This window comes from Alligator mississippiensis, chromosome 5 (assembly GCF_030867095.1).
Source record: "Alligator mississippiensis isolate rAllMis1 chromosome 5, rAllMis1, whole genome shotgun sequence".
Classification (NCBI taxonomy): domain Eukaryota; kingdom Metazoa; phylum Chordata; order Crocodylia; family Alligatoridae; genus Alligator; species Alligator mississippiensis.
The window spans coordinates 81,486,555-81,498,992 of NC_081828.1; the positions used below are offsets into that span (position 1 = coordinate 81,486,555).

The following is a 12,438-nucleotide window of genomic DNA, read 5'->3' on the forward strand; positions in this document are numbered from 1 at the left end:
GCCCTATAGTTAGGGTGACCATATTATTTTGAAGGAAATCTGGGACGGAGTAAGGAAGTCCAGGATGGGAGGTGCATGTGCATATGCACCCTTCCCCCCCCTGCCCCCCCAAACACTGTGGCTCCCAGGAACCCTGATGGCAGAACAAGGTGGGGCAGGCCATCACAGAGACCTGTGGCCAAGCTTCATCCCCCATGTGCAGAAAACCCTACTTGTATTACTTATATTTTAAACTGTCAAGAGATAAAGTACAGGGGAGATATCTAAATTCCATCTCAATTTCAGTTTAGGTCTTTTACTGGATCTCTCCCCTTAGATCAGGGATGGACAAAATATGGCCCATGGACCAGATTCAGTCTGCCAGGCCATTCTGTCCAGCCCACGGGGCCCCTCCAAAAGGCAATAATTACCATTCTGTGGCTGCCCCTCTGAAAGCCGGTGGGAGGTTCAGCCTTTCAGAGATTGCATGCTGCCAGTACAGGCCAGTCTGGTTTTGTGCCTCCATCTCCATGGGGCTCCTGGCATTCCAGCCAGGAGTCCCATGTGCAAGCACAGAGCTGGCCTGGCCTGATGGCCTGTGGCTCCCCTTGTCTCCTGGCACTCCAGCCAGGAGCTGTGGGTGGCCACGTGGAGTCACGCTGGGTGGGGTCTGTGCTGCCATGCGCAGCTCCTGGCACTCCATCGAGGAGCATGCACCATTGGGCGGGCTGGGATGGCTCTGTGCCAGCACATGGGGCTCCTAGCACTGCAGGTGGGAGCCATACGCCTTTGGGCCGGGCTGGCTCCATGCCAACATGTGGGACTCCTGGCACTGCAGGCAGGAGCTGCGTGCTGTCGTATTGGGCCGGGCTGGCTCTGTGCCTCCACATGTGGTTTCCTGCTGGAGTGCTGGGAGCCCCAAGTAGAGGCACGGAGCCAGCCTGACCCAATGGTATGTGACTCCCTGTGGCTCCTGGCACTCCAGTAGGGAGCTGCACACCATTGAGCTGGGCCAGGCCGGCTCCGTGCTACCACATGAAGCTCCCAGAACTCAGCTGGAGCTGCGTGCTGCTCTGCCTTTTGTGGACCATGAGCGCCCCGAGAGTCCGCCACCTGCTGGTGCTGCTGGCAGTGGCAGGGGTTATGTTATGCAACATAGGTGGTGGAGGCTTGTGGCCGGGTGCCCACATGGAAATCCCATCATACCCGCATCCCCCTCCAGAAACCCCACACCCACCTGCACACATCATCACACCCTCCGTAAACTCCACAGCCCCCCCAACACAAACCGTACCCCTCCACACACACCCCCATCCCCCCACAAACTCCATACCCCCCTAAGAAACCGCTTCCACACACACACACTCACACCTCTCTACAGACCCACAACCCCCCACATCCCCCCAACCATACCCTTCCCACTCTTTCACACACAATATGCAAAAGTAAGACTTTATTTTGAGCTATTATGCAATCACCTCTATATACACTACACAAAAATGCATAAATCAGGACAAAAATATTTTTTGAAATAAAATTAAAATATGTTATAGCAGAATTTTGATTTTTAATATATGATTTTTTTTTCTGGTTCTAAGATGGCAAACGCCTCTCCTGAAAAGAGTACTTCTGGAGGCAAGGGGAGGGACTTCCAGTGGCAAAGGTTGGGGTTAATGGTGGGACTTCCTGTCCCAAGATGGCAACCAGGGGGTGGGACTCCTGTCAAGGGGCAGGGCTACCCTCGTGCCCCTTGACAGTGCACCAAAAGTTAAGCGGCCCTCCAGCCAAAATAATTGTGCACCCCTGCCTTAGATCTTTACCAATTGTAGCTTTAGTACTCCAAGTTTTGGATGACTTACAATATTTTGTTTTTAACTTGGTAGCTATAGAAGCCATAGAAGACCCAGTGGTAGTGTCCATGGTCTGACCTCTTACTGACCCTGAAAGTTGTGAGTACCTCCTGAGAGATGTTATGTGTCTTTCAGTCTCACTTGTAGTTCCAGCAGAATCAGAAACACTTAGTAACTTTCAAGCAGGAATTGCAGACTGTTGGGTTGGCCCCAAATGGAGAAGGGGCATACCTTTTTTGAATACAGAGTACCAAATAAACCTTCCAGCCTCAACCGTCTCTCTCCCCTTTCTCCCATGAATAAAAATAAATAAGGAGAAGCTAGTTGGTCTCATGAACTCCAGGTACACTCATGGAGTTCACTTTAAGTACTTGGACTTCAAATCAATAATTAACTTGCCCTAATAACTGCAGCCTCCATTGTATCAGGTCCCGGAGCAGTAGCACATTAAGAGAGTCACTGTTCAGTGATCAAAGAGCTAACTCAAGGCGCCACTCCCTCTCCCCCTAATTTACCATTATGCCCTGGCAGTGTTTACACAGTCCAGCAAAAATTCCACAACTTCTTTGCAAGGCAAAAAAAGTAGATGATGAAAAGCAGAAAAAACAGCAAAGTGAAATGCAGTTTCAGTGAGTAAAGCCCTGTGTATCTGTGTGGAAACCTCATCTTGTTTTTGGTGTGGTGTCCTGTGATCTGAAGGTGGTTCCCTTAGGCTACTAATGTTCCTTTGGAGCTTTAACCATAGCTGAAGACTTGTGTCACAAAGGCACACTGACCATGTCCACTTGTTCCAATCTACTCTATATCAGCTATGTGTTAGGACCACCTGCCACGCCCCCTCCCCTTCAGCATTGTATGTTCAGCCATACAAATAATCAGATAGGATTATTTGGATTTGGCCCAAGGATTGCCCTCTCACTCAGGAGATTTCCCCTGGCTTGCTTATGTTGGTTGAGAGCCTGACTGTGCTGAACATGTAATCTTGGGCATTTGCGCTGGACTGGAAAATCTGAACATGTCTTTTACAACACATTAAAAAAGAATTGGTTCAGTCTTTGCAGGTTAGTCTAACATGCGGAGCTTGAACCTATTTGGAGGTGGATAGACATTCATGTTTAAATTAAGAGATGTAGGCACATGCCTGCAGTGGCTCAGGCTAGAAGCCGGGGGGTTCTACACCAGCCCTCCCATTCCTTCCACATTGCTGAGCTGAGGGGCTGTGGTGAGGCCCTGGCATGGTGCTTTGATACGGGGAGGGTTTAAACCTCCACCCTGGCCTCCACAGTTGCCATCTGGGGTGTGCCTGGAGTGGGAGGGGGAAGCAGCCCTCATCAGGCTTTTCCCAGCTTGCTGCTTAAAGGGCGGCAGTGTTGCCAGACCTTGGCCCTGGCTAGCACTCTGAGACACTCTCTGCTTCTTCATACTGTCTGCAGCAAACCTGACAGGCGAGGGAGCCAGTGGGGTGCTGATAACACAAAGTTTATTAGCCCATTAAGAAAGCAAAAGCCTCTCATTAGTTCAAGCTCTTAAACAGCTTTTCCAAGGAAGGAACGAGGGACATTACCAATTGACCTGTTGATTAGCTCCACAAAGCCCTAAGCAAACACTGTGCAGTCTGCCTGTCCCAGTGAAATTGGACACACACACACACACACACACACACACACACGCACACACACACACACACACACCCCCCCTCAGTATTAGTTAGCATGGGAGTGCATGATCCTGACCAGATGCAAGCTGGGCTCCATGCTGTCAGAGAGGGGAGGGAGGGGGGGGATCCCTGCTTGAACAGCAAGTAGTAAGAGGGGAAGGGGACAGGGAGAAGCCAGGCAGACATTGCTGTGCCTGCAGTCTCCATCTATTTCTCAGCCAGTCCTCACTGCTCCAGCTAGGGAGGAGAGGGGCAGGGCCAGCCCTGCTGTCTGGAGCAGACAGCTCAGCTCAACCTCACCCAGTCCAGGGTTGCAAAGCATCTGGGATGCTGAGGGACTGATTTAACTGAAACCAGGAAGGGGCCTAGGACAGAAGTTCCATAAACCAGTTTGACCCAAATCAGTTAAGTCTGATACTGCATTCAACCAGGTTTATCTTAAACAAGTTTCATCCATTTTGAAACTGGTTTATGTGCACTGAACTTATGTTCTGTTACAGGTTTAAGCCAGCTTCTGATCAGTTAAACCTGTTTATGTGTAACTTCTGTCCCTAGCCCTGTTGTGTTACAGATTTGAACCAGTTTCCAATTGCTTATACCAGTTTATGTGTAATTACTACTCTAGCCTACCAGATAGTTAATGAGAAATTAGGCTACAGGTGTTCTCCAGGTGGTGTGTGGTTAGCATTTTAGTAAGGGTTGAGGGAATGCAATCAACGTTTGTGTGACACGAGTCTGGTACAACATTCAACACCATCCATGCTCGCAGTGGGGCAAGAGACCACCACAGATACCTTGGTCACAAAAGTTGCTGGATTGGACAGCAGGGTCTTGCTTCTAGTTTTGTTGTAGATGGTCTCTTTGCTTCTTCAGAGAGTCAGAGTTGACTCCCTCTTCTGACTTGCCTTTTCCTTAAGGGCTGTTGGTGGATAAAAAAACCCTTTGTTAAATTGACTCCTTCTTCTGACTTGCCATTTTTAAGGACTGTTGGTGAGTGAAAGAACCCTTTGTTATTTTGTCTAATTCAGTTTCAGGAATAGATCTGCCCTCCGGCAGAAACATAGTAACTAGAGCCAAAGACTAGAGTCTTTACTATTGTTCTCCAGTTGAAGCTCAGCGAGCCAGAGAAAAATGTTTCAAGACAGTAGTCGCCAACCACATGCTCACAGGCAGTGTTCCCATGGGACTTTCCAACATTGCTTATGGCCAGTGGCAGTTAAAAAGTTAAAGCAGAGATGTACACTATTGCCTTGCAGCATGTTTGTTACTTGTTTGCCATTGCTGCTTGTGGGCCAAGCAGGGGTGGGAGACCACACCTCTGGGATTGCAGGGAAATCCTGGTAAATGTTTGACCTTAAATCTATTGACAGCTGCTTTATATTATCACCAGATAATACCCTTATTTTTTTATGTATTGCTCTTTTATTTTTTTCAAATGTTTGTCAGTATTTTATTAATCTATCAGAATGGGTTTATCATAGGTGAGACAGGGGAGGAGTATCTTTGAAATGTTTATTTCATAAATTTGTCCAGGCCTATAATAACTGTACATATTTCAGCTCTATGGACCAGAAGGAGCCAAAACAGGGCTGGAAACCATCAATACTCATGGAAGCAGGAAGGAGAAACTTTGCAGTGGCATCTGTCCACAAATCCTAGGGCAGAAACCCCTTTGTACAAGACCATCACTTCACCCTTAACTTTCCCAATTGTGCATAAATAAAGGGAAACTTGGACTGGAAGGGGTGTATTGCTTCTTAAGTGCAGGCCCCCTCCGATCACATCAAACATCTGTCCCAAAGGTTTCACAAGTACATCCATGCCGGACCCTCCCCTACAGTCATGCAGCACCCAGTAGTAAAAATCCCCATGGTGTGCCGTAAGAGCCAGAGAGACAAGGGCACTTTGATACTGCAATGGCAGGGAGTATGCTGGGGAAAATGCAGGCTGTAGATAAAATTGTCATATGTCAGCTGTCATCATGAGGAATTAATCAATCTTGAAACCTTAGTTCATTGTTAACATTTTTGAGGGTTTGATGTGGTTTTTTAAAAAAAACTATTGATTTTTAATTGCAACAAAAATTAGAAATACATATATATCAATTGCACATATCAACCTGAAATACATACATGTGTGTCATAATCAGTAATCAGTAAAGGGGAAAAGAAAGACAAAAATTAAATAAAAGAAAAGGAATGAAAAGAGGGAGGGAAGAAGGCTGGAGTAATAGCAGATGAAAAGAGAAATGTGCAAGGAGTAATGATTTAATTACCAAAGCATTCTAAGAAGTCTTTCCAAATCATACCAAACCTGTCAGAGTAGTTATACCTGCTGAACAGGACTCTTTCTATAAATGCCAGGTGTGCCGTCTCACTATACCAGGTTTTGACTTTAGGAGAGGTCCTATATCTTTCAAAAGCAGTATTATAATCCTGCGTGTCACTAATAAGGCCTGTTGTAAGAGCACATTCTGGGAAGGTTTCAGTTTGAACTCTTTAGGTATACACCCAAGAGTGCACATACTTGCCAAAGGCATCAGTGCTATATTCAAAATGGTATTAACTCTGGTTATAGTTGTGGTGGGAGAAACCTCCCTAAGGTCCGTTGTCTAGCTGTAATTTGATTGACAGACAATGCGGGTAAAGAAAGACAGCTGTTTATTTGCTCGAGCAAAGACCATAAAGCCAGCAAAAGGCAAAATGGCCCCCCCTCAAGGGTGAGGCGATCTTTTATACTTCTTACAACAAAACAAGACTATATGGTTAACAAAAAGCAATACTTGGGCGGTGCTTTACAAATCTTTGTAACAGCATATTTCTATTAAGCTGAACTAGCACTTTTTAAAAGCTAAAAGTTAAGTAACAGTAACATTATAATATGTTAGCAAAACCTTACACAGTAGTAGATACTTTTCAAGGACGCAACTAGTATACCCAGAACAATGGTTTCTCTGTCTTATCTTACTTCTTGCTGTAGCTGATTTTTTAGCACACAGACACAGATCCGCTTTTTAACTCAGAAAATGCTTGGTACAGTTAAAATGATTACATGACACAAGCAAAGGCCTAGCTATCGTTCTGCCTTGTGGTCAGCTGCATTGCTAGGCCACAGGTCATGCCTTGTATTCAGCTGTAAAGCTAATACTTCTTAATAATCCAAATTATTGTAAACCTAACAGTATGCTATCAGAAAACTATTCTATTTCAGGGTAATAACAAACATGCTCACTACATAGTTTCTTGCCAAAAGGAATTGATAATAGCACACAATCAAAACATGTGACCAAGCACTGCCTGTGATGCATTGCATCTCCAACATGTATCTAACTGGCAGTATATTTAATTTTTTTTAAGTTGAGAGGGAGCTGAGTGAAGACGAAAAATGATCTTTTGCTTTATAAGATTCAGGCTGAGATCAACTGTAGATGTTTGAATATTCTAAATTGCTGATTTGCTTTGGGGTTCTGTTATCTGAACCCTACATCTTCATTCCACTTGAGTCTTAAATAGACTGCATCAGGCTTGTTGTGTGGCATTATATAGTCATAGATTGATGGCACATAATGGGGAATAGAAGCAGATTTCAAGGCAAAAATTAATGCATCTGGAACATTTGCTGCACCTAAAGCCTTGGGTCCAAACTGATTTTCTAATACTGTGGCTCTGATTTTTAATTTTAATTCTTTCTGGGCATGTGTACACATGCATTAATGCACTTTTCCTAATGATCATTAAATTTTGTACTTCCAATATGAGGTACTAAACAAATGCACATTAGGCAGCACTAAATGCACAGTAGCGCAAGCACGTGCTTTTTAGGTGACACTTAATGTGCAAAAGCCTATTCTACCATGCATGAGCATAGCACGGTTTTTTACATTCCGCTTTAATGCACAGTAGAATAGGCTACTGCACATTAAAGCACATGTCTGAACATGCCCTGTGAAAGATCAGCACCTTTTTGCCTGCTGATGTTCCTTAGGCCTTGGTTACACCTTACATTTAGAGTGCTACAAAGTCTGGGGAATTTTGTAGTGTTAGAAATATGTCCATCTGTTCAAGTGTCTGAACAGCCTGTTGGCTGGAGCATGCCAAAATGACCTCAGAGGCATACTCTCCAGGTAGGGGCCAATAGGGGGCTGCTTTTTTGCTCCCTTCTGCCAACATAGTAGAGAAGGGAAGAGGAAAAGCAGCACAGCTACTGCAGCTAACAGGGCTGTATGTCTGCCTCCTGTTGCAGTTAGGAACTTAAGGCATTTATACACCTACCTTTTCGTCCCGCAACGCACTGGAGATCCGTCACTTCGGAGCAGACTCGAATACTCATGTACAAACACATTTAGACACTCTTCCTCCCTTCTTGGCATGGTGGAAGGGAGAATAGAGCACTCTAGGATGAAGGGGGGTCTAAGAAACCTTCTTCATGTAGTGCCACAAAGGATTTCTTTTTGAAATAGGAATTTTTTCGTAGGGAGTCTTCCATCTCTGTCGTGCTACAAACAGTCAGAATGTGTGGCCACAGGCTCTTTGTAGCACCACAAGGGCATGTATAACATTACAACAGTAGTGTGTGTCCAAGGTCTCAGAAGAGACCAAGGATTTATGTCTCTGTCACATCTTTTTCCTGCTCTAGTTTCTTTTTTAATAATGCTGAATTGGAGAGTATGTTAGCAATAATGGGAAGGCCATCTGTAGCTAAGAGCTCACCCTGACTAACAAAGGAACTTAAAATTGTTGCCTAATTCATATTTATACAACTCCATTTAGGTTCCAGCAGTTTTTGCTAACTATTAGGCCCCTGGCAGATGTTACACTTAAGATGTCATTAACCAGTTAATCACAGGCACACGTTAATGCAATGAATAGCGCAATAAAACAAGGAATAAGCCACACAATTATTACACAAAAAATCTGTAATAACTCTGTGGCTGGTTCCCATCATGCCTTAAACCGCACACGTGGTCAGGCATGTGCTGATTGGGGCTCCCAGCCACAGGAGCACATGGAAACCCTTGACTCCTGCTCATTCCCGAGGCTGGGAGTGCAGATCAGTTGACTAGTGCTCCCAGCCTTGGGGCTGCATTGGATTCAGGGCTCCAGTGTGCCCCTTGAGGCTGGGAGTCCTGACTAGCTGCAGCTCTCAGCCATGGAGGCCATCAGAGCCCTTGATTCTGTTGCACCCTGCATGCTGGGAACACAGATCAGTCAGCCTATGCTTCTAGCCTCTGGTACACAGTAGAATCAAGGGCTCTGCTGTGCCTTGGAGGCTGGAAGTGACAGCTGGTCAGGCTCCCAGCCCCTGGGGTGACTGGAGCCCTTGGCTGTGATGTACCCCATAGACTGGGAGCAGCAGCTTATTGGGGCTCCCAGCCTTGGGGACACAGAGCCAAGGGTTCCAGTGCACCCCAGAGACTGGGAGCAGTAGGTGGGGCGGGCATTGGAGCCCTTGACTCCAGTATGCTTCCAAGGCTACGACCGGGAATCGGCTGACTGGTGTTCTACTTGCTGGCAATCCCAGGCTCCCCCTGCAATGACAGTATGGTGCAATGGGGATCTGATCCCCAATCCCACAATCTTGCCACCTGTCATTCACGTGTAGCCAGGGCAGGAAGTGTGATTTTTGGGGTTATGCACCAGATCCCATGGCATCTTTAACTGAACATCTGCCAGGAGTCTTAGGGGAATGATGTGGGCAAGAAGCTAGATCAGTTACATTTTGCTGAGTTCATCCTGTCTGTTGCAATTCTAAAGAATCACTTCGTTTTTCTTCCAGGAAAGGAAGTAGCTGACAGATGGTACAGTGAAATAAAAAATTACAGCTTTCAAAATCCAGGGTTTTCTTCAGGAACAGGTGAGCTAAGGCTAGGCCTTTCTCTTTCAGAGGTGCAGAAATTACTTTAAAGGTGGTTCATTTACTTTTCTCATTGTTCTTTTTCAAAAAGTAGTGAAAATCAGATAGTAGAAACAGCAAATCTTACAGTTGCTCACAGTAACCTGATGATAACAGGAAAGAGGAAGGAAACTATGACTCATGGAGGAACGAGGAAGTAAACAACATTTCTGTGTTAAAAATGATTTTTAAGAAAGTCTTGTTCTCTCTTTACTTTAACCTTCACAGTTTTAAAATGTAATTTTGCAGACAAATGTACTTTTAACCTTAAAAAAATATATTAATCATTGAAGAACTCACACAGATTTTTTTTTCTGAATATGCTTTACTGATACTTGCCTTGATTTACCTCTCCTATCAAGTAACCCCAGCTGAAGTTAATGGGACTGCTTTGGGGCTTGGAGGGCTTAGTTAGCCAAAGCTGGAAGTCAGAGGCAGCATTAAAATGTTATTAGTCATTAGTTTGTTATGACATTTTTTGATCAATCACTGGAAAGAATTTTGCTGATCCGTTGCCCCAAGTTAATGTATTAATCTCCTTTTCTCCCAGGTCACTTTACAGCTATGATTTGGAAGAACACAAAGAAGATGGGAGTTGGAAAAGCCACAGCAAGTGATGGCTCCACGTTTGTGGTGGCCAGGTACGACCCACCTGGAAACGTAGTAAACCCTGGTTACTATGAACAAAATGTTCTTCCTCCAAAGAAATAATGATAAAAATTATAGTCTTACTGATTAATGGAAAATGAAGTTGTGGACTGGGATCTTTAAATTTGAATACAATCAAATGATAGTCCATATATGATACTAACTTTCACCTGTAACTACAGAAACGGCAATACATATATGGTATTTGAGTTAGTCTGTACAGTAGACCTACACAGGTTATGAAGTGTGTTCCTGTTCTGAATTAACTCATTCGAGAAATATAAAGGCATGGGTAAGTTCAAATTCCAAGGTTTTAATTGTGCAAAGCAGGAAAAAGGTAGGAGATTATATGGATTATTAATGGGTTTGAGTGAATTCTGTGTGGCTTTTTATATCAAATACATTTGTATTTTTTAACATTTGTTTAAAACTGAAAGCAAAACTTTTTTTGTACCTTAAGGAATTCTGATTTTCCACTATTTCTTAATGGGAAAGTCAGTCATTTGTCTCCACCTGTATACTATGTTGTTTTGGTCCACTCCTGCAGTTGTGATGTGGGCTTTTGACTTCAGGATGTTACGTGTGTGTTAGGATGGTGAAAATCAGAGCCATACATTTCTACCAAAAAACAAACAAACCAGTCTTGCTGAATGTTATCAAAAATCCAGTAGAGCAAACCTGTAATTGATGTGTCATACAACAGCTGTAAAAAATGTTTCCATTCCATTGGGAGACTAAAATTTAATAGTTAAATGTGTTTTCAAGTGGAATGTATCTCCCATTCTAAAATTATTTGTTACATTTTACAGTATATAGATTGCCTTAGCACAGTTTGCATCAAATTGGGGATGGATATTCAGCAAAGATATGTTATTTCCATTACAGAAAAACCAAACATTCCCCTTTCTTTAGTTTTCTCTGGTCCTCCTTTCTAATTTACTGAATGTTCCCAAAGAGATGCCTTTTCAAACCATGACAGGATGAACTAAAGAGGTATTAGCTTAGTTATAATTGGTTTGGGCTACTCATGAGTTCAGATAGTTTGGGGTTGTTCAGGAACTTGACTGAAGGCCATATTTTCCCCCATGCAGAGGGAACAAGACTTCCTAGCTTACCGATGGCAGCTAGAAGAAAAATTTCAGCTTGTACTTTTATTCTGTGAATTCATTTTTACTTCCAACTGAATTTCTGCTGCAGGTATCATATTTTATGGGCAAAGACAGTCCAGTATCTTACTCCGTCTCCTTGGAAGCTCAACTGCAGTTGGCAGTTGAGTATCTGTGAACTAAGATTTTGGTCCATGCAGCTTACTTTGAGTTTGTAACTTTCAGTAGTAACATAATATCTATATGAATATATAGAAACGACCCAGGTTTAATTTACTTTTTTAAAACTTGCATTTTCCCTATCTGCATAAAATAGGGATTGGTGTTTGTTACCCCAGAAGAATAAGACCAAGTCTTGGTAGTTTTCCTCGTACTGAGTCTAGCTCTGCCTTGTAGATATTCCCTTCAGTGGGATTCATAGGTCAGAATTTGGTCCATGGAAAGTACTGAGATGGAAAGGTTTTTGTTTACACAATTTTGGTATATTAGATTTCTACAGCTTGATTATATGTCACTGTGGTACTGTATGTCAGGTGTTTTTTGCTGTAACACAAGAATGTAATGCACATAATGAAAATTTGAAGATTAAAATAAATATTTTCATATGAATTATTTCTAGGTAATTTGCCTGATTTCCAAGTCTTTTAACTCAGTCTATGCTAAATTAATCCAGAAACTGTACTTTCAGAATATACACTTTTGTCATCATAACTTTTATAATGCAAAACACAAAAACAGTTGTGCCAACCCTGCAGCCTCAGAAACTGGCACAAGAAGCGAGGGGGAGTTCCTCCCACTTTTATATAGAAAATCATAGAGTTAGGGTCACAAGCCAATGAGCCAAAGGGAGGGAACAGGTAAAAGGTAAAGAAACACCAACACTGTGGTAACATACTCTCAGCATCTTAATTTCCCCCACACACCTCTGGATTTGTCCCCAGGTGTCCTTAGTACCTAGAGCACTAAAACAGCAGCCTGAAAGTCTGAGTCCAGCTCCTTTGGTCCACAGTCTTGGGTGACCGAGCCAGCGAGATCTCCAACTCCACTGTGCACTCCTCTGTGTAGGGCTGACCAGGTTCCAGGTGTGCACTGCTATCTCTTCTGCTTACTCCAGTTTTAAGCTTCCTCTTCCTTTCTCCCTTGCCCCAGTCCCTGGGGTTTCTTGGGACTTGTCCAAATTAACAGACATCACAGCTCTGCACACTGCCCCCTAGTTCCTTCTGCTGCTCTATAAATTACATTCACATTACACAGTGATTTCATTGGTACAGGGAGAATGGAGGGGCTAACCCTGTCAATCTGTAAA

At 43.8% G+C, this 12,438-nt stretch overlaps 1 protein-coding gene across 2 annotated transcripts in view; it reads left to right on the plus strand.

Annotated features, from left to right (window-relative positions):
• Positions 1–11,741, plus strand: part of GLIPR2 (GLI pathogenesis related 2) — a 68,394-nt gene extending 56,653 nt beyond the window's left edge. For both annotated transcript variants that reach the window (XM_019485309.2, XM_006266154.3), the window contains exons 4-5: positions 9,262–9,339; positions 9,929–11,741. In XM_019485309.2, the coding sequence (XP_019340854.1) occupies positions 9,262–9,339; positions 9,929–10,089 (239 nt within the window). In that variant the 3' untranslated portion in view covers positions 10,090–11,741. The remainder of the gene's footprint in view (positions 1–9,261; positions 9,340–9,928) is intronic.
• Positions 11,742–12,438: the final 697 nt, after the last annotated feature.